Source organism: Elgaria multicarinata, chromosome 3 (assembly GCF_023053635.1).
Source record: "Elgaria multicarinata webbii isolate HBS135686 ecotype San Diego chromosome 3, rElgMul1.1.pri, whole genome shotgun sequence".
NCBI classification, from domain to species: Eukaryota; Metazoa; Chordata; class Lepidosauria; order Squamata; family Anguidae; genus Elgaria; species Elgaria multicarinata.
This window is the reverse complement of record NC_086173.1, coordinates 164,038,695-164,061,868: the sequence shown is the minus strand read 5'-3', so window position 1 is coordinate 164,061,868 and position 23,174 is coordinate 164,038,695. Positions and strand designations below refer to the sequence as shown.

Sequence of the window (23,174 nt, the reverse complement as noted above, 5' to 3'; positions counted from 1 at the left end):
TTCCAGAAACTAGCATCTTCTCTAGTTTTGGGTCGTGCTCCCAGAAGTGCTACATTGCAGTCACGTATGGACTTGGGCCTATGGGGCTGGCCACATGTGCAAGGCCCCAGTTCAGATCCAACCCATGATCTCCACCTGGGCCTTTTGACAATGTTTTATAATGGAGTGGAGTGGGCAATTAGATGTTTTCTTTTTGCAGTCTCCTGGAACCCTCTAAATGTTAGTGTCTCGTGATCCTATTATTATTATTATTATTATTTATTTATATAGCACCATCAATGTACATGGTGCTGTACAGATAACACAGTAAATAGCAAGACCCTGCCGCATAGGCTTACAATCTAATAAGTTGTAGTAAACAATAAAGAGGGAAGCGCAGCAGGGGGAGTGACCCTGTGGGCTGCAGAATAAAGAGAAAGTTTGCTAAAAATCACATTTCCCCTGTTATGGAAGCCTGTATATATGTATATCAATCAAATTTTATTTGCCCCAAGCCATTGCAATTTAGAAGAATTAACTGAACATAAGGCATAAAAGGTACAATAAATGTCCTGAGTTCAAGAAAAAACGAAGACCTTAACATATAAAACTCACTATCTCCAAGCAAATAAAACATTAAATACAGTTAAGGCTAAAATTATATAATTTAAAACTCAGGGTGCAATTGCAGCCCTCATTTTAATAGCAATTGCTAAACATTTCGCAGTTTTTGCTGTAACCATCCTGTTGCAGTCCTCAGTTGAACGCCCCGGATAAGGTGATAATAAGGGGCTTATTAGCTGTTCACGAGTATTTCTGTACAAAGAGCAAAATAGCAGCACATGGGCAATGGTTTTGATGTTACCATCTCCACAGGTACGTACTCGATTATGGTATGGAGTTCTCCTAAAGCGGCCTTCTAGAACTGCCGAAGGAAGCATGTTGAGATGCGCTCTTGAAAAGGCTGTTCTATGTTTAGGGTATGTGAGCTGCTGTAAATACACCGGTGTCTTATCTGAGGACAGTTTAAGATGAGGACTCGATTTCCTCATTGTGGACAAGCTGTTTTGTCTTTTGATGTCCAATAAACGCTGTTTGCTCGGGTCTGCTCCCCGTGATATTGAGAGACTCCCATAAAAGTAGCTGGATGAAAACTGCTAATAAGAGGCTAAATTTATGGAAGCCTGTAATGTACTGAGGGGAACAGCTGGAGACTATAGAGATTTATGGGGGTGCTAGTTTGTTTATACCATCAGGCCTATTGGTTGATGTGTTTTAAATGTTGATGTTTTCCACTTAAATCTGATTTTCCACCCTGGTCAGTTTTGGAATCTTCTAATCTGAATCTTCTCTCTAAGTGAAGAATCCACTTCAGCTAACAAAAACTAGATTAACAACTGTTACCCAGAGGACCTTCTCTTCTGCTGCTCCCAGACTGTGGAATGGCCTGCCGGAGAAGATTCGTCAACTTGACAGTCTTTTAGAATTTAAAAAAAGCAATAAAGACTGATCTATTCCGGCAGGCCTATCCAGTGAAATTTTAGAATGTTTTCAGGATGTTTTAATCATGCATGGTATGTTTTAATTCGTTTTAATGTGTATTTTATCTCATGTTTTTATACTGTTTGTTTTACACTTTGAATTGTTTTAGTTTTTGTGAACCGCCCAGGGAGCTTTGGCTATTGGGCAGTATAAAAATGCAATAAATAATAATAATAAAATAATAATAAGTGGATGGTGTTCAGTTGTGGCACAAGCAGAGAGGGTTCCTGCCACAGTGGTAGCTGTAAGACGTGCAGCACATATAATGTCACGTCAATTACGTTTTGCTCCATTTTGTCACGCTAAATTGACTACGGGGAAACCCAAATTTAAACATTGGTATGAAAATGTCTTTTATTTATTTATTTATTTATTTCGTTTCATTTCTATACCACCCAATAGCTGTAGCGCTCTGGGCGGTTCACAAAAATTAAAACCACAAAGACTATTTGAAGTATAAAACAAACAACAGTATAAAAACACAGTATAAAAGTACAATATAAAAGCACAACCAGGATAAAACTGAGCAAAACTGCAGAGATTAATGCAGATTTAGAATAGCAAAGTTAAAAAAACTAAGATGACAAACGGTTAAAATACTGAAAAAATAAAAAGAGTATGGTAGGTGCCAGGCGAACCTCTCTAGGAAGCTCATTCCACAGCCGGGATGCCACAGCAGAGAAGGGCCCCCTCCTGGTAGCCCCCTGCCTCACTTCCTTTGGCAGGGCTCACAGAGAAGGACCCCTGAGGATGATCTTAGCGTCTAGGCAGATACACATATGGGAGGAGGCATTCCTTCAGATAGCCTGGCCCCAAGCCATATAAGTCTTTGAATGTTAAAACCAGCACTTTGAATTGGGCCCAGCCTTGGTCTGGCAGCCAGCGAAGTTAGAAAAGGGCAGGCGTGATGTCATGTTGCCAGACCCTGATAACAAATGTGCTGCCCTGTTTTGTACCAGCTGAAGTTTCTGGACCTTTTTCAAAGGCAGCCCCATGTATAACACATTGCAGTAATCCAGAGGAGAGGTTATCAGAGCATGGATAACTGTAGCTAAGCTATCTCTGTCCAGATAAGGGCACAGTTAGTATATCAGCCTATGCTGATAAAAGGTGGAGAGCACCCGGACAAGCTAGCTGATGCTAGGGTTCGCCAGAAGCTAAAACGCACGGAGCGGAAGGAAGGCGTGAGAAAGTCAGTCCGACTAGGATTGCGCCAGAATTTGCCTCATCACCAGGCTCTCTGAAGTTACAGGTGTTTGGGAAGGGGCTTCCTGTTCTCCTTGATCGGACAATTGTCTCGCTTAGTTTGCATAGTTTTGCCTAGGGGGAAGTTTCCAAGAGATTAGACTCTCTTCAGGTAGAAGAGATGTTTGTTGCTTAATAAAAGCTTTGTGGTTTACCTAGCAGGCCTCGTCATTTGCCTCCCATTGAAAGCAGGAGTTTTCTGAGAAACATGACAGGTGCCGATAATGAGCTTTTGTCATTCTCGGCTTTGTGTGCCAAATACAACTTCCCTGCTGTGTCTAAATGGCAATACAGGTTTGGATCTGCTGCTTTTACACTTCAGGGTTTATTGGAAGCATTTATTGTGGCTGATCAGTCATATCGACCCGCAGTCCATGTTTAGAAATACTTATCATGAGGGGATATGGCCCTGGCTGTGGAGGCGATATGTAAGTGTAATAAATAAATAAATAAATGCTGATAACACACAGCTCTATCCCCCTGTGGCATCTGAACCTGATGAGGCTGTGTAACACCTGCGTGGTGACTGAGGTCATCAGATGGGATGGTCCTGGTGTTTCCATATGGACCTACAGCTGGGTTAGACTCCATCCGGAAAAGAGCCTTCAGTTTGGTGACCCTCTTTCTATGGGATTCCCTTTCTTTGGAGTTGAGAAGGTGCCATCACTGCTTTTTTCCCTTGGTGCCCGCTGAAAATATTCTTATTTCAAGAAACTGTCCTTAACTGACAAGCCATGTTTTTTTTATGAGTGTTCTGTTTTTAAAAATAACAATTTTGAATATGGACTTATATACCCTTGTCTTCTTAGGTGTTATCTTTTATTGTTCACCACTCTAGAATATTGTACATGTGGAGTATATAAATGTTGCAAATAAAATAAATGAATAAATATTAAACAGCATCATAAGCAGGAATGGAAGAGGGAACTGAATAGTCCCATTTTCAGACAATAAATGGATCAACTCTTTAGCATCTGTTTCTGAAGTGAGTATGGATCTGTTTCTATTGTATTTAGCAAAAATTCTTTTATTTATTTATTTATTACATTTTTAGACCGCCCAATAGCCGAAGCTCTCTGGGCGGTTCACAAAAATGAACCGTGGTTCATTTGTGGTTCATTTGACCTGAGAACACCTAAACAGGGTTTGTCTAAGTCAGCTAATTGCTGGAGGTGTAACACAGCTAATGCTTCTTTTAACCAGATTGATTGCATTTATATCCCCCCTGTTTTCCTCCAAGGAGCTCCAAGCGGCATACACAATCCTCTTCCTCTCTGTTTCTATCCTCACAACAACTCTGTGAGGTAGGTTGGGCTGAGAGTGTGTGCGACTGGCCCAAAGTCACCCAGTGAGCTTCCATGGTCGAGTGGGGACCAGAACCCAAATCTCCTCTGACTCTTAATCCAACACTCTAGCCACTACACCACACTAGCTCTCAGCAATGCCTAAAAGTTGCCTCTTTTATGGAGGAGGCTCCCGGTGGCTCTAAAAGGGGATTAGAGAAATTCCTGGCTACTAGTCCTTTCAACTTCCTTTTCATCAGCTCCCTCATTTTAGAAAAGTTTCCTCTTTTGAAGACTAATGTGATTGCGTTGGATGTTCTGGGCAGTTTCCCACTTAAGTATATATTGAATTTGATAGCACTGTAGTCACCGAGACCAGTTGGTTCAACAACATTTACATCTCGTACTAAGTCCTGGGCATTTAGGATTAAATCCAGGGTCACCTCCCCTCCGGTTGGTTCCATGACAAACTGTTCTAGGGCACAGTCATCTAGGGCATCAAGAAATGTCACCTCTTTGTCATGACTGGAATGTGTCCTTCCCCAGATATATTTGGCATGTGTATCAATAGGTAGAACTAAGTGAGACACACAGGAAGTTAGATGGAAGAGGAAGTCAGGGACACAGACTTTGATTGAAGGAATACTCGCCCAACCAGGAGGTGACACAGCAGTCAGTGACTCAGCACTCTCAGGAGTCAGTCACGGCTGGAGAGAAGTTAGTTAGAAGCTATGTTTGTTTGAGGCAATAAAAGTTTTATTTTTATATAATACTGCATTCCTCATTTGCAACAAACCTATCTTAGAAACATGGTGTCAGAAGTCTAACAGGACCCATTTACAACAACAATTTTGGTCAAAGCCAAGAAAGCTGGGACAGATCCATATCTAGCTGTCTTAGACCACAGGAACACCCCATCACAAGGCTTGGATGCGAGTCCAGCTCAGAGTCTCATGGGTCGAAGAACTAAGACCTTACTTCCAATGCGAGGAAATTTGCTGCAGCCAGAAATCAATAACAGACGAGCTGACTCTATAGCAGAACAAAAATCTAGACAGGCCCATTATTATAATAAGTCGGCCAAAGATCTACCTGATCTACACAGTGGTGAGCAAGTCTGGATTCAGCCAGCAGGGCAAGAGAACAAGGAATGGCGAAAGGCAGAAGTACAAAGGCAAGTGAACACATGGTCATTTGAGGTGGTGACACCAGAGGGTCAAGTCTTCAGAAGAAATCGTAGACATCTGCGGAGGAGCAGCCAACTAGTATCAAATGCAGGTGTGCAGAACCACAACCAAGAACAGCAATTCCAGGAGGAGAGAGCACCCACTTCACAGTCTGGCATCCAGGCAAGAGGTCATTCGGAATCCCCTGCCAGAGAGACTGGGGAGATAGTTGAAATGCCCTCACATCCTAGGGATACCCATGATACTGCTTATCACCCCAGAGAAACTACATCTCCTATAGCAAAACAAGTAAGAACTCGAGCAGGTCGCCTGGTACAGAAGCCACACCATCTACAAGACTATGTTTAACTTTTTTGGGGGGGTAAATGGGAGTTGTAATATATTGTTGGTTAAAATTAAAAAAAAAAGGAAAGATGTATCAATAGGTAGAACTAAGTGAGACACACAGGAAGTTAGATGGAAAAGGAAGTCAGGGACACAGACTTTGATTGAAGGAATACTCGCCCAATCAGGAGGTGACACAGCAGTCAGTGACTCAGCACTCTCAGGAGTCAGTCAGGGCTGGAGAGAAGTTAGTTAGAAGCTATGTTTGTTTGAGGCAATAAAAGTTTTATTTTTATATAATACTGCATTCCTCATTTGCAACAAACCTATCTTTGAAACAGCATGTGCATTTTTTTTTCCTGTCACCTTTAGGCATCTTGGATTGGCTGTCATGTTTTACCATGTACTCATGGACTGTTTCATCCCATTCTGCATTGGGACACAATCAAAAACATTTCCATCTTCCTCTTGGGATGATTTAACCCAAAACGGATGTTTCCCAGCCCCTGTTGGCTTTCCACAGCATTTAGTTTAAAAACTCTTTGTTATGTTTAGCGTCAGCAGTCTGGTTCCATTTTTGGTTTAAGTGGACCCACCCCACCCCGCAACCCTCCTGTACAGGCCCAGCCTGTCCCAAAATGTTCTCCAGGATACAGGCAAGGAAGAGCGGAATAAACACAGGCAGCCTATTCCCGGCCACAACCTTTCCCGATGGATGGCCAGGAAAGGCTGTTTGGGCTGCAATGTAATACAGACCAGAATTATTATTATTAATAATATTGGGCTGCAATGTAATACAGACAGAATTATTATTATTAATAATATGTATAAAGTGCCATCAATTTTCATGGCGCTGTACAGAATAAAACAAAACAAGACAATCTGCCATATGGCTTACAATCGAAAATGACATCAAATCTGAGCACACACATGGCTGGCGGCCGTGCTGACTGGGGATGATGGGAATTGCAGTCAAACTCATCTGGAGGGCAACAGATCGGGGAAGGCTGAACTAATCGAAGGGGTTTCTGGCCAGCTCTGCGGAAGGAGAAGAAGCACCGCCGGCCCTGCCCGCCTCCCCTGCAGCCGGAGCCCGGACTCCCTCCCCGCCTCTCCCAGGGTCTTCAGGGGAGGGGAAAGCAGCAGCTCGGAAGGAGCCAAGAGAAGCCGCCTAAAAGCTCCGGGGAAGGGAGGCAGCAGGAAGGGGGGCAGCCCAGCTCCTGCCCTTCGGTCCTTCAAAGGGTTAATCTCAACCGAGTCTTGGTTCCTAGAGAGGCAGGAAGTTCCACAATTGGGGGGGAACACTAGGAGCTGCACGAGGTTTTGTGTTCCGGGAGGGGAATCAGATCGGTGAGATTCCCCTGTGAGGAGGAGGAGGAGGAGGCTGGTCCGCGGGGAGGGCAAAGAGGTGAGGGGGCTGCATTGCAGGGCGGCGGCGGAGGAGGAGGCGGAGGCGGAGGCACCGATGCTTTGCTTTGGGGGAGGAAGAGAAAAGCCCCCTTTTAGAAGAGAGAGGGAGGGAAGCATAGGGTGGATGGGTGGGTTTGGTCCATGTACCCCAGTCGCCAAGTGGGGACCCAAAGATCCACATGGTTGCTGTTTGCAGGATCCACTCAGTGATCCACCCAGTCCCGCAGAGGGGTATTGAAGAGGATCAAAGAGCTCTGTATGGTCCTATGGGGTGGGTGGGGATGGAGAAAAAGCAGTGGCAGAAAAGGAAGGGATGGGGGCACCCTTAAAAGAGGAGGTCCGCATTTTTCTTTTTTTTTGAGGACTAACGAAGATCGCATTTGACAGATATTGTTTGCTCTGTTTGGATTTTCCTACCTGATGGATCTGGCGAATATTTACTATTTATCTAAAACATTTTTAAGATCTTTAGTCATCCACTGCATTCCTCACAGCACTTCCCTCCTCAGGGCTCTTCGTCACTTTTTGACAAGCCTTGCCAATGTTAAAGTTAGACTACTGCACTGTGACATGTGTGGGGCTACTTTCAGGAGGGTTTGTTTACTGCAAGGATTACAAATTGCTTTTACCAGGTTGGTGTCTGGAATCCACGCTGTGGAGTTCATTACTCCAGTACTGTGGTATGATCTGCTCTGATGGGTAGCACACATAAAAGAAGGCAGAAGCAGTAGAAATGGAGAGTCCTGGCTCAAGACTGAGGACTCAGGGTCCTGACAGTCTGTGTAAACAGTTGGCTTGCCCAGACTCTGGCCTTGTAAAGCTGAGATTAGGTATTTTGGGGGGAGGAATTGGGCAAGCACTCTTGAATTCCAAAATGTAGATGCTGCAACAGCCTCACTAAATTTAACTGAATGTGACCTTGGAAAGTCTTTTGATTTAATCTACAGTGGGCAGAGCACCTCCTGCATTTGTGCTTCTACAGCTCAACTAAACTGAAGTAGACATTGCCTTTCAAATCATAGAATAGCAGAGTTGGAAGGGGCCTACAAGGAGCTCAATGCAGGAATCCACCCTAAAGCATCCCTGACAGATGGTTGTCCAGCTGCGTCTTGAAGGCCTCTAGTGTGGGAGAGCCCACAACCTCCCTAGGCAACTGGTTCCATTGTCGTACTGCTCAAACAGTCAGGAAGTTTCTCCTGAGGCCCAGCAGGAATCTGGCTTCCTGTCACTTGAGGAGTAAAAAATAAGCCAAAGGCAAGGGTGGAACCAAGGAATCTTCTACAATAATATTATTAGTAAAAGGTTTATTAAAGTGCACACTTCCTTTCACTTGAGCCCATTATTCCATGTCCTGCACTCTGGGAGGATCAAGAAGAGATCCTGGCCCTCCTCTGTGTGACAACCTTTCAAGTATTTGAAGAGTGCTATCAGGCCTCTCCCCTCAATCTTCTCTTCTCCAGGCTAAACATGCCCAATTCTTTCAGTCTCTCTTCATAGGGCTTTGTTTCCAGAGCCCTGATCAACCTGGTTGCCAAAATGTCCCCTGGCACTATTTTATTTGTTGTGTGGAAACAGTTTCAGCATTATCCACAGGGTGGATAAAAATCAATAATTTAAAAAACAAACAAACAAAAAACAGGATTTTTTTTTATTTGAATCGGATTTTTTTTTATTTAAATCGGATTTTTTTTAATAAAAAGCTTTTTGAGGAAAAATCTATCTAAAGATAGTTTTCTATTTAAGATTCATTATGGTCCATTCATCATGAAATAAGGAATAGTTTTTAATTATGTAGCATGAAGCTGTTTAAATTCTTTGGTAAATGAATTCCATTAATCCATTCACAGTGTCATGTTCTTCCAGAGGTTTCTGTAAGATTATTTTTCTCCTTCCAATAAAGTACAGCAGAAAAGTTGTCCAAATATGAATGATTAACCTATTCAACTGGAGATAGTTCACCTCGCAAAAATTTCATAATTATCTATCTATGATGTGTTTCTAATAGTATAACCAAATCAGTATTTTTTGATACAATTGTAAAACTAATCTGAAAAGTTGCTATTCTAAAAATGAAACCTTCATCTGGTTGTAAATATTAAGATTATACCAGCAAGAATGGGTCACTTTTGGGTGGGGGGAGTCACATGATTAAATCGAGTATTTCTGAGTAGTGATTTAAATCAAATCCACTATGTGGCTAAATGTCAAAGAATTCACACAGAAGAGAGACCATTTATCTGTCTGGAATGTGGGAAAACACTTAGTCAGAAGGGGCACTTACTGTCCATCAAAGAATCCACTCAGGGGAGAAGCCATTTAAATGCTTGTAGTGTAAAAAGAGATTTCTCTTTAGATCTGTACATCAGATAGCTCACACAGGGGAGAAACTATTGAAATATTTATTTAAAAGGGCTTACCTATAAGGCAAAAGGAATCTCTAAAGGCAGTGTACAAAAAAATCAGTTACATTTAACTGTGAAGTCCACTTTCTTGCCGAGAAGGATTTTTAATTAATTTGTATTTATTTTACTATTTCACCATTTATATTCACTGCTTTGGAATCTGTTTTAGATGTGAAGCAGTATATGAATGTTGCAAATGAATAAAATAAATACATGTAAAAAATCCACCTTACTAGCATGTAAGGTATGACCATCTGTCAGGTATGCTTTAGGGTGGATTCCTGCATTGAGCAGGGGGGTTGGAATTGATGACCTTGGAGGTCCCTTCCAACTCTACCATTCTATGATTCTATGTCTATACTGTGCCCAATTTTGTCTCTTCCTGGTAGCAATACACCTTTGCTTGACAGTTTATTCACCTTCCTAGAATATATGTATTCTGTATTCCTTGGACCAGCCAGTCAAGTGACAGGAAGTTGTATCTCAGATTTGGTAGGATAAGCAGCATGTAGTATGTTGGGTACATGATATCACCATGTAAGAGAGTGCAAAAACCAGTCCCAGTGGAGAGTCTGTGTGAAGTCATGGCTTGCCTGGATCATGGCCTTGTAACATTGAGGTCTGCCCCTCTTCCTCATTCTAGAGGGGTTTTGTGGGGGGGGGGGAGAAATTGGGCTAGCCGTCTCTCAATGGGGGAGGCCAATGCATAACTTTGAAAATGAACTCTGCTGGGGTTTGAGCATTCCCAGTTTCCCTTAAATTATTGTTGGAGTCCTTGTTTCTGATTATGCTTCCGGAGATGAAGTTTGATTAGGGTTTGGCAACTGAATTTTTCCCTTATAAGTGGTGGGAACAACGAGTTGATTCTCTAATTTGGAAGTGCCCCTCTTTTTGCACTCATATTGCCTTTCTCTATTTCTTTCAGCCGGGGCAGTGTGGGGAAAACTGGGATGAACTAGCGGGAGGGGAAGCCAAGAAATAAAGAGAGGAATATATGTCTGCATTCCGACCTTCATGCAGTGATGGTACAACAAAAAACACCCAAAGAAGCGAGAGAGAAGAAACCCCCTGTGTCTGGAAAAACGATCTCTCATAAATCAACTCTGGGTGACCATGGTACAACCAATGGAGCAAAGAAACGACATAAATGCCATGAATGTGGAAAGAGATTCAAGGGCAATGCTGACCTCCGCGCCCATCAAAGAACGCACACAGGGGAGAAGCCATTTGACTGTCTGGATTGTGGAAAAGTATTTCGTCAGAAGAGGGCACTTACTGTTCATCAAAAAACACACTCTGGGAAGAAATCGTTCGAATGCTTGGAGTGTGAAAAGAGATTCTGCCGGAAGGCTGCTCTTCAACTGCATCAGAGAAGACACAGTGGGGAAAAGCCATTTAAATGCCTAGAATGTGGAAAGGCATTCTACCGCAGTATTGACCTTCAAGAGCATCAAAGAACTCACACCGGGGAGAAGCCATTTAAATGCTTGGAGTGCGGAAAGAGCTTCAGTTTGAAGAACAGCCTAACTAAACATCAAAGAATGCATACCGGGGAGAAACCATTTGAATGTTCACAGTGTGGAAAGAGCTTCAAGTGGAAGGGAACCCTTACAATACATCAGCGAATTCACACAGACAGAGGAGAGAAACCATTTGAATGTTCGCACTGCAGAAAGAGATTCCTTTCCAGGCACAGTGTTACACGTCATCAGATAATTCACAGAGAAGACAAGCCATTTAAATGTTTGGAATGCAGCAAGAATTTTGGCGATAAGCATGGCCTTGCTAGACATCAAAGAATTCACACAGGAGAGAAACCGTTTATCTGTCGGTCCTGTGGAAAAGCATTTAGGGAGAAGGGGGCACTTACTGCTCATCAAAGACGACATTCCAGGGAGAAGCCATTTAAATGCTTGGAGTGTGGAAAGAGCTTCAAGTCGAAGAATGGCCTTTCTTTACATCAAAGAATCCGCACAGGAGAGAAACCGTTTATCTGTCGGTCCTGTGGAAAAGCATTTAGGGAGGAGGGGGCACTTACTGCCCATCAAAGAAGACACTCCGAGGAGAAGCCATTTAAATGCTTGGAGTGCAGAAAGAGCTTCAAGTCGAAGAATGGCCTTTCTTTACATCAAAGGATGCACACAGGGGAGAAACCATTTGAATGTTCGCAGTGTGGAAAGACCTTCAGATGGAAGGGGACCCTTGAAATACATCAGCGAATTCACGCAGGCGCAGCAGAGAAACCATTTGAATGTTCGCAGTGTGGAAAGAGATTCTTTTCCAAATACAGCGTTACACACCATCAATTAGTTCACAGAGAAGACAAGCCATTAAAATGTCTGGAATGCAGAAAGAGTTTCAGCAATAAGCATGACCTTGCTAAACATCAAAGAGTTCACACAGGAGAGAAACCATTTACCTGTCTGGAGTGTGGGAAAGCATTTACTCAGAAGGGGGCACTTACTGTCCATCAAAGAAGGCACTCTGGGGAGAAGCCTTTTAAATGCTTGGAGTGCGGAAAGAGCTTCAAGTCGAAGAACGGCCTTTCTTTACATCAAAGGATGCACACAGGGGAGAAACCATTTGAATGTTCGCAGTGTGGAAAGACCTTCAGATGGAAGGGGACCCTTGAAATACATCAGCGAATTCACACAGATGAGAAACCATTTGAATGTTCGCAGTGTGGAAAGAGATTCTTTTCCCAATACAGCGTTACACGCCATCAATTAGTTCACAAAGAAGACAAGCCATTAAAATGTCTGGAATGCAGAAAGAGTTTCAGCGATAAGCATGACCTTGCTAAACATCAAAGAATTCACACAGGAGAGAAACCATTTACCTGTCTGGAGTGTGGGAAAGCATTTAGTCAGAAGAGGGTACTTATTGCCCATCAAAGAATACACTCAGGGGAGAAACCATTTGAATGCTTGGAGTGTGGAAAGAACTTCAGGTGGAAGGTGAGCCTTGCAATACATCAAAGAATTCACACAGACACGGAAGAGAAACCATTTGAATGTTTGCAGTGTGGAAAGAGATTCTTTTCTAGGTACAGCGTTACACGTCATCAGCTTATTCACAGAGAAGACAAGCCGTATAAATGTCTGGAGTGCAGAAAGAGTTTCAGTGATAAGCATGATCTTGCTAGACATCAAAGAATTCACACAGGAGAGAAACCATTTACCTGTCTGGGGTGTGGAAAAACATTTAGGGAGAAGGGGGCACTTACTGTCCATAAAAGAATACACTCAGGGGAGAAACCATTTGAATGCTTGGAATGTGGGAAGAGATTCTGCCAGAAGGGTGCCCTTCAAGGTCATCAAAGAAAGCATACCGGGGAGAAGCCATTTAAATGCCTGGAGTGTGGAAAGGGATTCCTCTTCAGTAGTGCTCTTGATGTACATCAAAGAACTCACACCGGGGAGAAGCCATTTAAATGCCTAGAGTGTGGAAAGAGGTTCAGTGCGAAGAACTGCCTTACTTTACATCAACGAATGCACACAGGGGAGAAACCATTTGAATGTCTGGAGTGCGGAAAGAGTTTTACCGATAAGCCTGGCCTTGCTAGACATCAAAGAATTCACACGGGAGAGAAACCTTTTCAATGTCTGCAGTGTGGAAAGAGCTTTAGTGAGAGGAGAAGCCTTATATATCATCAGACAACTCTCACTGGGGAGATGCCTTTTAATTGCTTGGTGCTTGCAAAGAGATTCCGCAAGCGGGGTGCCCAGCAATACGATCAAAGTGTGCACACAGAGACTTCTTTGGAGGAGGAGTCTAATACTCAGGAACAACCTTCTCCTACTGTAATCCTAGGGCAAGGTTTGGGGTCCTGTAGCAGTGATGCATCATCCAAGGTTCCCAGCAACACTTTCCACCCTGTCCTGAGCCCAGCCGTGATTCCCGATTTTCCTCCCACCACCCTCAGCTCTACAGAGCACAGGTCGCAGTGTATCCGGTGGGATACTCAGAGCCATGGTGGGAGAGCCTACCTGACTCCCAGAGTACCCTTTCTCCCAGGAAATGCACTTGAGGAAGGGCCTTCTCAGAAACACTGGTCCACTTATGAGACAGACTCTGATGCAACTGCATAAGCTGGGAGAGCGGGCATCCAAATGGCACAATGGCCATTCAATGTAAGCAAGTGTAAAGTGATGCATGTTGGAGAAAAACTCCCAACTTCAAGTATAATCTGATTGAATCTGAGCTGGTGATCAAGCAAGAAAGAGATCTTGGTTTTGTAGAGGACAGCTTTAGGGTGGATTCCTGCACTGAGAAGGGGTTGGACTCGATGGCCTTATAGGCCCCTTCCAACTCTACTATTCTACGATTCTGTGAAAATGTCAACACAGTTTTTGACATTATTATTATCTTTATCATTACCTCTTATCCGCCTCTCCCCCTGGATCGAGGTGGGGAACAACATTGAATACAAAAATATACATAAAACTGATTCAAAACATAAAATCAATACATTATTAAAATCCTAAAATTTTTCAAGACATTTTAAAATTCGACTGGGTAGGCCTGCCAGAAGAGATCCATCTTTATAGCTTTTTTCAATTCAGAAAGACTATTAAGCTGGTGGGTCTCTCCCGACAGGCCATTAATTTTTGTGAACCGCCCAGAGAGCTTCGGCTATTGGGCGGTATAAAAATGTAATAAATAAATAAATAAATAAATAAATAAATACATTCCACAGTCTGGTAGCGGCAGAGAAGGTCCTCTTGGTAACAGTTGTTAATCTAGTTTTTGCTAGCTGAAGTAGGTTCTTCCCAGAGGACCTGGGTGTGCGGGGCTGATAGTATGGGAGAAGTCAATCCCGCAGGTAACCTGGACCAAAACCATGTAGGGCTTTAAAGGTAATAACCAACACTTTATACTTTGCCCGGAAACTAATTGGCAGCCAGTGAAGTGATTTTAAAGTTGGTATAGAAGGTAAACTCCATGTTAGGCATTATTGGGTGGGATAGCTAATACCCTGGAAGACAGAAACAAACTTCAAAGTGATCTTGATAGGCTGGAGTGCTGGGCTGAAAACAACAGAATGAAATTTAATAGGGATAAATGCCAAGTTCTACATTTAGGGAGTAGAAACCAAATGCACAGTTACAAGATGGGGGACACTTGGCTCAGCAATACTACAAACGAGAAAGATCTTGGAATTGTTGTAGATCACAAGCTGAATATGAGCCAACAGTGCGATATGGCTGCAAGAAAGGCAAATGCTATTTTGGGCTGCATTAATAGAAGTATAGCTTCCAAATCACGTGAGGTACTGGTTCCTCTCTATTCGGCCCTGGTTAGGCCTCATCTAGAGTATTGCGTCCAGTTCTGGGCTCCACAATTCAAGAAGGACGCAGACAAGCTGGAGCGTGTTCAGAAGAGGGCAACCAGGATGATCAGAGGTCTAGAAACAAAGCCCTATGAAGAGAGACTGAAAGAACTGGGCATGTTTAGCCTGGAGAAGAGAAGACTGAGGGGAGACATGATAGCACTCTTCAAATACTTAAAAGGTTGTCACACAGAGGAGGGCCAGGATCTCTTCTCGATCCTCCCAGAGTGCAGGACACGGAATAACGGGCTCAAGTTAAAGGAAGCCAGATTCCGGCTGGACATCAGGAAAAACTTCCTAACTGTTAGAGCAGTGCGACGGTGGAATCAGTTCCCTAGGGAGGTTGTGGGCTCTCCCACACTAGAGGCGTTCAAGAGGCAGCTGGACAACCATCTGTCAGGGATGCTTTAGGGTGGATTCCTGCACTGAGCAGGGGGTTGGACTCGATGGCCTTGTAGGCCCCTTCCAACTCTGCTATTCTATGATTCTATGATTCTATTAGAAAAGCCCATTAGTTGGGTCTTTTACGGAGGAGGTTTTGGATGGTTCTAAAGAGGGTTAGAGTAATTCCTGGAGTGAAAGGTTATGAATGGCTTCTAGTCCTGATGGTTCTATGTCACCTCGGGTATCAGAGGCAGCATGGATGGGCGGTTACTGTTGATATCATTTTATTTATTTATTTATTTATTTATTACATTTCTATGCTGCCCAATAGCCGGAGCTCTCTGGGCGGTTCACAAATTTATTTAAACATTTTTTTAAATTATTTTTCAATACTTAAACATACATCAATACAATTAAAAGAAAAACAACGTAATACATAAATGCTGAGTAACATTAATATCATATATTCTCGCTTAATCTATTTAACATAATCATACTTAACATAAAATGCACCCCCCACCTCGGGATCTCATTCCTGTTTCCAAAATCTCAGTTTCTTCTGCTGGTGGTTTCCCACTTCCCTTAGAAAACACAAATATTAGGAACTGTTTCCAAATTCCCTCAAAATCATTCGTTTTTGCTATACCTCTTCTCACTTCAATATTACATGTCAATTTATCATTAATAGCAATATCCCATACTTCTTTATACCATTCTTCAATACAATAATCACCTTGAATCTTCCAGTTCCTAGCTAGAATTAACCTTGCTGCAGTCAGCAAATTTGTTATCAATTCCTTAATTTCTTTTTTACATTTTAAATCTTCATATAGTGAGAGTAATGCAACTCTTGGTGTTTCCTCTATCTTCATTCCAACAATTTCTTCAATCTCAGAAAAAACATCTTCCACAACTTTTGCACATATTTACATTCCCACCACATATGTAAATACATTCCTTTCCCCCCACAACCTCTCCAACAATTTGCTGAGTGCTGCTTATTTATCTTGTTTAATCTAACCGGGGTTAGGTACCACCTCATATAATTTTATAATAATTCTCTTTTATTCTCACTGACATATTTCTCAACACTCTTTGTTTCCATAGTCCTTCCCAACTCTGCTGTCCTATTTGTACCTTCAAATCAGTCTCCCAAACCAATTTTCCTGAGCTATCCATCAACCCTATCTCAAGCAATATTCTGTATATTTCTCTCATTAACCCTTTTGTCACTATGTTTTCTCCCTTATCAATTTCTTTTTTGACAATTTGTTCCTCGAACTTCGACAACTCTCTACAATCTCCATTTTCTCTTACCCAATTTTTAGTCCATTGTTCCAATTGCCAATAGTTTAACCATGTTAATTTTTTATCTTTTAGAATCTCTTCCATCTCCTCTCTTGTGTTCATCGCTCCTAACCATTTCCTTAATTTCATTTTATTTTTCTCTATTAAAACTTTACTTAATCTACTCTTTAAATCCTCAGGGAAATTATTTAACATTATTACTGGTGATAAAGGGGAGCTGCTCGAGAGCAACTCCCTTTTATATTTACTCCAAATTTCCCAATGGAATTTTAAAAGCGGATTACCTATACTTTCAGCCCATTTTTTACCTCCTTCCCTAAAAAATACATTTTCCAAATTCAAATCTATATTACTTGTAGTTTTATCCTCCATCCAATCTAAATCTCCTACTCCTAAAATTGCCTCTGCAATATGTCTTAACCTATTAGCTACATAATATAAGTTAATGTTTGGGAGACCCAGTTCTCCCTTTTTTTGGCTTAAATACCATTTGTTCTTATTTATCCTCACTTTCTTATCCCCATTACAATAATTATTTATAATACTCTGCCAATTTTTTAACTCTGATTCTGAAATTTTTATTGGTAGCATCCTAAAAATAAAATTAATCTTTGTTAAAATCTTCATTTTAATTAATGCTATTCTTCCAAACCATGATAGATTCAATCTTTTATATTTTTCCAATTTTGCTAAAATCTCTTTTTTCAAACTACTTAAATTTTCCTTATCTAAACTCTCCAAATTTTTTGTAATTCTAATTCCCAAATATCTAATCTGATCTTTAACTCTCATTTCTATTTATTTTTCTTCCCAATCCTTCTCTTCCTTTTTAGTATAGTTAAATAACTTCAACTCTGATTTTGACTAATTTATTCTTAATCTAGTAATATCTTCAAATTCTTTCAACTGCTGTTTAATTCTTTCCATCTGTCCTACTGGGTTTTTAATAGTTAACAAAGTATCATCCGCAAACATATTCAATTTTATCTTTTTAATAATACCTATCCCTTCTATCTCCCCATCATCTCTTGCATTTGCCAATAATTCCATAACCATTACAAACAGGACAGGCGAGAGTGGACATCCTTGTCTTGTCCCTCTGGCTAGTCATATCTTATCAGTAACTCCATCGTTTACTATCACTGAGGCTGTATTTTGAGAGTATAATTGTTCTATTATAGCTTTAAATTTGTTTCCAAATCCCATTTTGTTTAAAACCATCTTTAATGCCTGCCAACTCACACAATCAAAAGCCTTAAAAATATCCAGCGCCAAGATTCCCACTTTAGTCTTAGATTTTTTCCCCACCTGTATTACATTTAAAACTCTTCCCACTAAATTATGCATTTGTCTACCTGCTACAAATCCACATTGGTCTTCCCCTATATATTTAGTTATAAATTTATTTAATCGTTTTGCTAAAATAGTTGAAATTTTTTTGGCATCTTGATTTATTAATGAAATAGGTCTATATGAATCAGTGACAGTCAAATCCTTATCTGGCTTTGGAATTAAAATTATTAACGAATGTTCCCATGATTCTGGAATCCTCTCTCCTTCCAATATGGCATTATATAACTTCAATAATTTTGGTATTAAGAACGTTTTTAAAACTTTGTAATATTCCGGTCCTAGACCATCTACCCTAGGTGATTTACCCACTTTCAAATTCTCTATAACCTCTTCAATTTCTCTTTCAGATATAGTCCTTTCCATTAACTCTTTATGCTCTGTTTCCAAACCCTTCTTTATATACTTTTCCATATAAACTTCCATCCTCTCCTTCTGAACATCCTTTCCCTTATATAATTCTTGATAGAATTCCTGAAAATTTTTTATTTTACCCTTCATTGTGTGACTATAGTTCCCTTGTTTATCTTTCACTATTCCTATCCCATTCTTAGCTTTTTCCTTTTGTGTGAGTCTGGCAAGCATCTTAAGAGTTTTTGTTGCTGTTTTCAAAATACTCTCTTTTCATATAAATCAAATTTTTCTGAACTTCCTCTAAATTTTTATTCTCTAACTCTTTTTTCTATGCTTGTAATTCTATTAATTTATGTTTATTTTTAGATTGCCAATAATCTTTCTCCAAATTCTTACTCTTCCTCTAACTTTTCCTGCATTGCAACCTGTTGCCTCTTTAAGTTACACATTTCCCTAATACAGATCCCTCTTGTTACAGCCTTCATGGTATCCCAAACAACTGCCCTTGCTGTTCCTCCTTTTTCATTAATTTCCCAAGTTTCTGACAATTCCTTTTGCATTTTTTCCACCACTTTATTATATTTAAATATCTTTGTATTAAATTTCCACCTAAACGCTTCTCTATAGTCCTTCCTGACTGTAAAATCTAAACTAACCATTGCATGATCTGTTACTTTAATTACCCCCAATTCCATTCTACAAACCTTAGTTGCAAACTCCTTAGAGACAAAGATATGATCTATCCTAGAATACGTATAATGAACTGGAGAATAATATGTAAAGCCAGGCTCTGCCCCTTTAAGTAAACGCCACTCATCAACAAAATCATTTTCTTTTATCAATTTATTTAATATGGTAATATTATTCCTCTTTTCAACACTAGTGGGGTTTGACCTGTCCAATCTATTGTCCATAACCATATTAAAATCTCCAGCTAAAATAACATATCCTTCCTTAAATTCTTCTATTTCTCTAAATATTTCTTTATAAAATTCTCTCTGTCTCTCATTTGGGGCATAAACATTAACCAACATATATGCTTTACCTTCAATTTGACCCTTTATCAAAAGATATCTGCCTTTCCCATCCTTTTTTATATTCTCCAAAGTAAATCCACTTCTTTTTGAAATTAAAATGGCCACTCCATTTTTTTGAAGTCCCCAATGACTTTTCATAATAGACTGACCATTTCAAGCGAATTTCATTTACTCCTTCCTTAACTTGATGCGTTTCCTGCAAAAACATAATGTCAGATCCTTCTCTATTTAGCATTTGCTCAATTCTCCTCCTTTTCACGACAGCCCCCAGACCTTTAACATTGAGCATTGATATCCTTATGTTCTTATCCATATTCAGTTTTTTGATATTCCTTCCGATCCCTTGTGCTCTGCAACTCAAATTCACATACATAAAAACATAAAAACCCCTTCAAACCCCTCCCTCCCATCCAACCATAACCCTCCACCCCCCCACCTTCCCCCCCACCTCTTTTCCCCCCACTAAATCCCCGTAAGTCTATCACTCCGGCCATTATTTTACCCTTGTGGGGGGGAGATGAAGCCCACAGCCCTGAACCAGTAAGCCTTCTGTTTTTTTTAAAAAAAAAAACTTCTAATTGTCTCATTATAGGGTGACCATATGAAAAGGAGGACAGGGCTCCTGTATCTTTAACTGTAATGTAGAAAGGGGAATTTCAGCAAGTGTCAATTGAAGAGGGTGAAATTCTCTCTTCATCAACACAGTTAAAGCTGCAGAAGCCCTGCCCTCTTTTGTATCTGGCCACTCTACTATAGCTAGTGTAGCTTTAACTGTTGTGATGAAGAGGGAATTTCACCCTCTTCAATTGACACCTGCTGAAATTCCCTTTTCTATGCAACTGTTAAAGATACAGGAGCCCGGTCCTCCTTTTCTTATGGTCACCCTATCTCATTATCAATTTATCAAAAGTGTCACATCCCGGATGCTCCAACTTCACTTTCTCCTCCACCTGCTTTTTTTGGACTTGCGCCAGCATGCAAACCCAGACTCTTCAGCAACTTCTTGCCCTGATCCAAAGAGGTTACTCTGTATTGCTTCCCACCATGCGTAAACCTTAAAAAAAAGGGGTAACCCCAGGAATAAATTATTACGTTCTTCCTTAATATTTCAGTAATTGGTTTGACGCTGCGTCTCCAGTTAATTGTTTGCTGACAGAGATCGTTGTAAATTTGAACTGAAGCGCCTTGAAATTGTATCAGAGCCAAGGACCTCAATTTCTTCATAACTTGCTCTTTTTTAAAATAGTTGCCAAATTTCATCAGGATATCTCTTGTTGCACCTCTGAATTTTAATCCTCCCACAATGTCCACTTCACAATCCTTTATTTCCAAATCAGGCATCATTTCTTTAAACCAATGAAGAATTACTTTTCTCAAATCCTCTCCTGACATTTCCACAAAATTTTTAATCCGAATCGTAGATCGTTGGTTCTGGTCTTCTAATTGAATCAGTCTTTTCTCATGGGCATCAAACTCCAAATTACATTTATTTTCAAATAGCTCCTGACATTTCTCCAGTAACTTTACTTCTGCTTTCAGTGATTTTATGCTCTTGTCATTTTGAACAATCCTGTCAGCTAACTCATCCATTCTTTTCTCTGCCTTTTCTGCATGGTCATCCATTTTTTTAAAAAGGGTAGCGTTGTTGCTAATTATAAACTGCTTGATTTCTTCCATGGTAGCTGGCTGCTTGCCAGATTTTGTTGCCATTTTCGTGTCGCCGTCTGAATCTTCCTCCAAAGACAAAGACAGTTTTTCGAGCCGAGCGACGCTATGGTTGGAGGGGCGATTGTGTCTTTGCCAGGTGACCTTCTCTGCTTTCTTTTTTGATTTTCTAATGTTCGGCATAAGGCATAAATCAACTATTTAATGTTCCGGGCAAGGATCAAAACAACTTCCTAGTCCGTCAGAATAAAAACAAACTTCTCTCTCACTGCTTCCCGGTGGTTAGATTTATTGCCAGTTACTTGCTCCGCACTGATAAGGAGTGATATATCACAGCAATTTAAACTCAGTTGTCGATGGAAGAGATCCAACAAAAACAGTCTCAGTCACTTTCACTCTCCACTCCGACAAACTGATTTGCTGAGTCCTACCAGGCCACGTTATTTAAACCACTCCGTATATAAGCTATGATTTCAGAAACACCTCCAGTTCTTCCCCACCATCAGCTGAGATAGTCATAAACAGTTACGTTAGAAATTCTTGCCCATTTAATTGAGATAATTATGATTTTGGCTTCCCAATTCGGGAGCCTAAGAAGAAACCTACCGGTACATTGGCTGTCAGGCTCCGCCCCCCCATTTAAACATTTGTGTCCTGCCCTATGTCACAGGGATCTCAGGGTGGCGTACAGATAAAACCAGAACAATGTAAAACAATAAATAGTATACGCAGCTAAAAACGTATTAAATCATTAACAAATCGTGTCCTCCTTGTGAGTTTCTCCGTTGATAGTTGGTTGGCCACTGTGTGAACAGAATGCTATACTAGATGGAGCCTTGGTGTAATCCAGCATGGCTCGTCTTATGGTTTCATACAGATAAACCTTATATTGCAACACTCATTAGTAGTTACTGATAAAAACATAAGAGCCATGCTGTATCAGACCAAGTGCCCATCTACTCCATGTTCTGTCTGTATCACCAGGTTTCTGTGTTGCCCACTATTTCCGGGTTCTATTTGAAAACCAAGCACTCCAAATCTCCCAGTTTGGCTTGGAGGTTTCTAGCATTTGCATAAAACCTATACCCGGTGTCCCTCCCCAGACATGATAGCACTCTTCAAATACTTAAAAGGTTGTCACACAGAAGAGGACCAGGATCTCTTCTCGATCCTCTCAGAGTGCAGGACACAGAATAATGGGCTCAAGTTAAAGGAAGCCAGATTCCGGCTGGACATCAGGAAAAACTTCCTGACTGTTAGAGCAGTGCGACGGTGGAATCAGTGACCTAGGGAGGTCGTGGGCTCTCCCACACTGGAGGCCTTCAAGAGGCAGCTGGACAACCATGTGTCAGGGATGCTTTAGGGTGGATTCCTGCATTGAGCAGGGGGTTGGACTCGATGGCCTTGTAGGCCCCTTCCAACTCGGCTATTCTATGATTCTGTGTCTTTGGTGTATGCACTTTTTGCTGTCACACTTATCATCATCATCATCATCATTATTTATTACATTTTTATACCGCCCAATAGCCGAAGCTGTCTGGGCGGTTCACAAAAATTAAAACCATGAAGAGCATCAAAACAACCAACAATTTAAAAACTCAAATTCAAAATACAATATAAAAAAGCACAGCCAGGATAAAACCACACAGCAAAAATTGATATAGGTTAAAATATGGAATTATTAGGTGTTAAAATACTGAGAAAATAAAAAGGTCTTCAGCTGGCGATGGAAGGAGTACAGTGTAGGCACCAAGCAAACCTCTCTGGGGAGCTCGTTCCACAGCGGAGAAAGCCTCTTTGACTGGCTATCATGTTCTACCATATATTCGTGGCCTATTTCCTCCTGTTCTACAGTTGGACTATCAGAAATATTTTCATCTTCATCCATTTGGGATGATTAAATTTGAACTCAATGCTTCTTCACTCCTGTCTGCTTTCCCTCGGGGTTTAGTTTAAAAGCTGCTCTGTCGCTTTTTATGTATGGTTCCATTTTGGTTTAAGTGGACCCGACCCCACACCATCTCTCTTGTACAGGCCTGGCTTATCTCAAATTGTTCCCCAGTGCCCGACGAATCTGAACAGCTCCTCTCTGAACCACCATGTCATCCACACATTGAGACTCCTCAGCTTCACCTGTCTAGCTGGACCTGCGCATGGAACTGGTAGCATTTCAGAGAAAGCCACCTTGGAGATCCTGGATTTCAACCTCCTACCTAGCAACCTAAATTTAGCTTCCAGGACCTCACACAACTACGTTTTCCTACATCATTTGCTACCAAAATGGACCATGATAACTGACTCCACCCCGGCACTGTGTACTGTGCTATCAAGACAGCACATGATATCTGCAACATGCGCACCAGACAGGCAAT

At 41.2% G+C, this 23,174-nt stretch overlaps 2 protein-coding genes across 2 annotated transcripts; both read left to right on the top strand.

Moving 5' to 3' along the window:
* Window positions 1-10,326: 10,326 nt before the first annotated feature.
* On the top strand, window positions 10,327-11,366 carry LOC134395728 (gastrula zinc finger protein XlCGF64.1-like; the record flags this gene model as incomplete). Its single annotated transcript, XM_063121890.1, has 1 exon — window positions 10,327-11,366. A coding segment is annotated over exon 1 (972 nt), but the record flags the coding sequence as incomplete, so codon positions are not given.
* An 83-nt stretch (window positions 11,367-11,449) lies between these two features.
* On the top strand, window positions 11,450-13,556 carry LOC134396362 (gastrula zinc finger protein XlCGF26.1-like). Its single transcript, XM_063122837.1, has one exon. The coding sequence runs from the start codon at window positions 11,508-11,510 to the stop codon at window positions 13,461-13,463; it is 1,956 nt and encodes a 651-aa protein (XP_062978907.1). The 5' UTR covers window positions 11,450-11,507; the 3' UTR covers window positions 13,464-13,556.
* Window positions 13,557-23,174: the final 9,618 nt, after the last annotated feature.

What these genes read in the sequence shown, in the direction of transcription:
- LOC134396362 (XM_063122837.1), top strand. Translation starts at nt 11,508, where the DNA reads ATGCACACAGGGGAGAAACCATTTGAATGTTCGCAGTGTGGAAAGACC.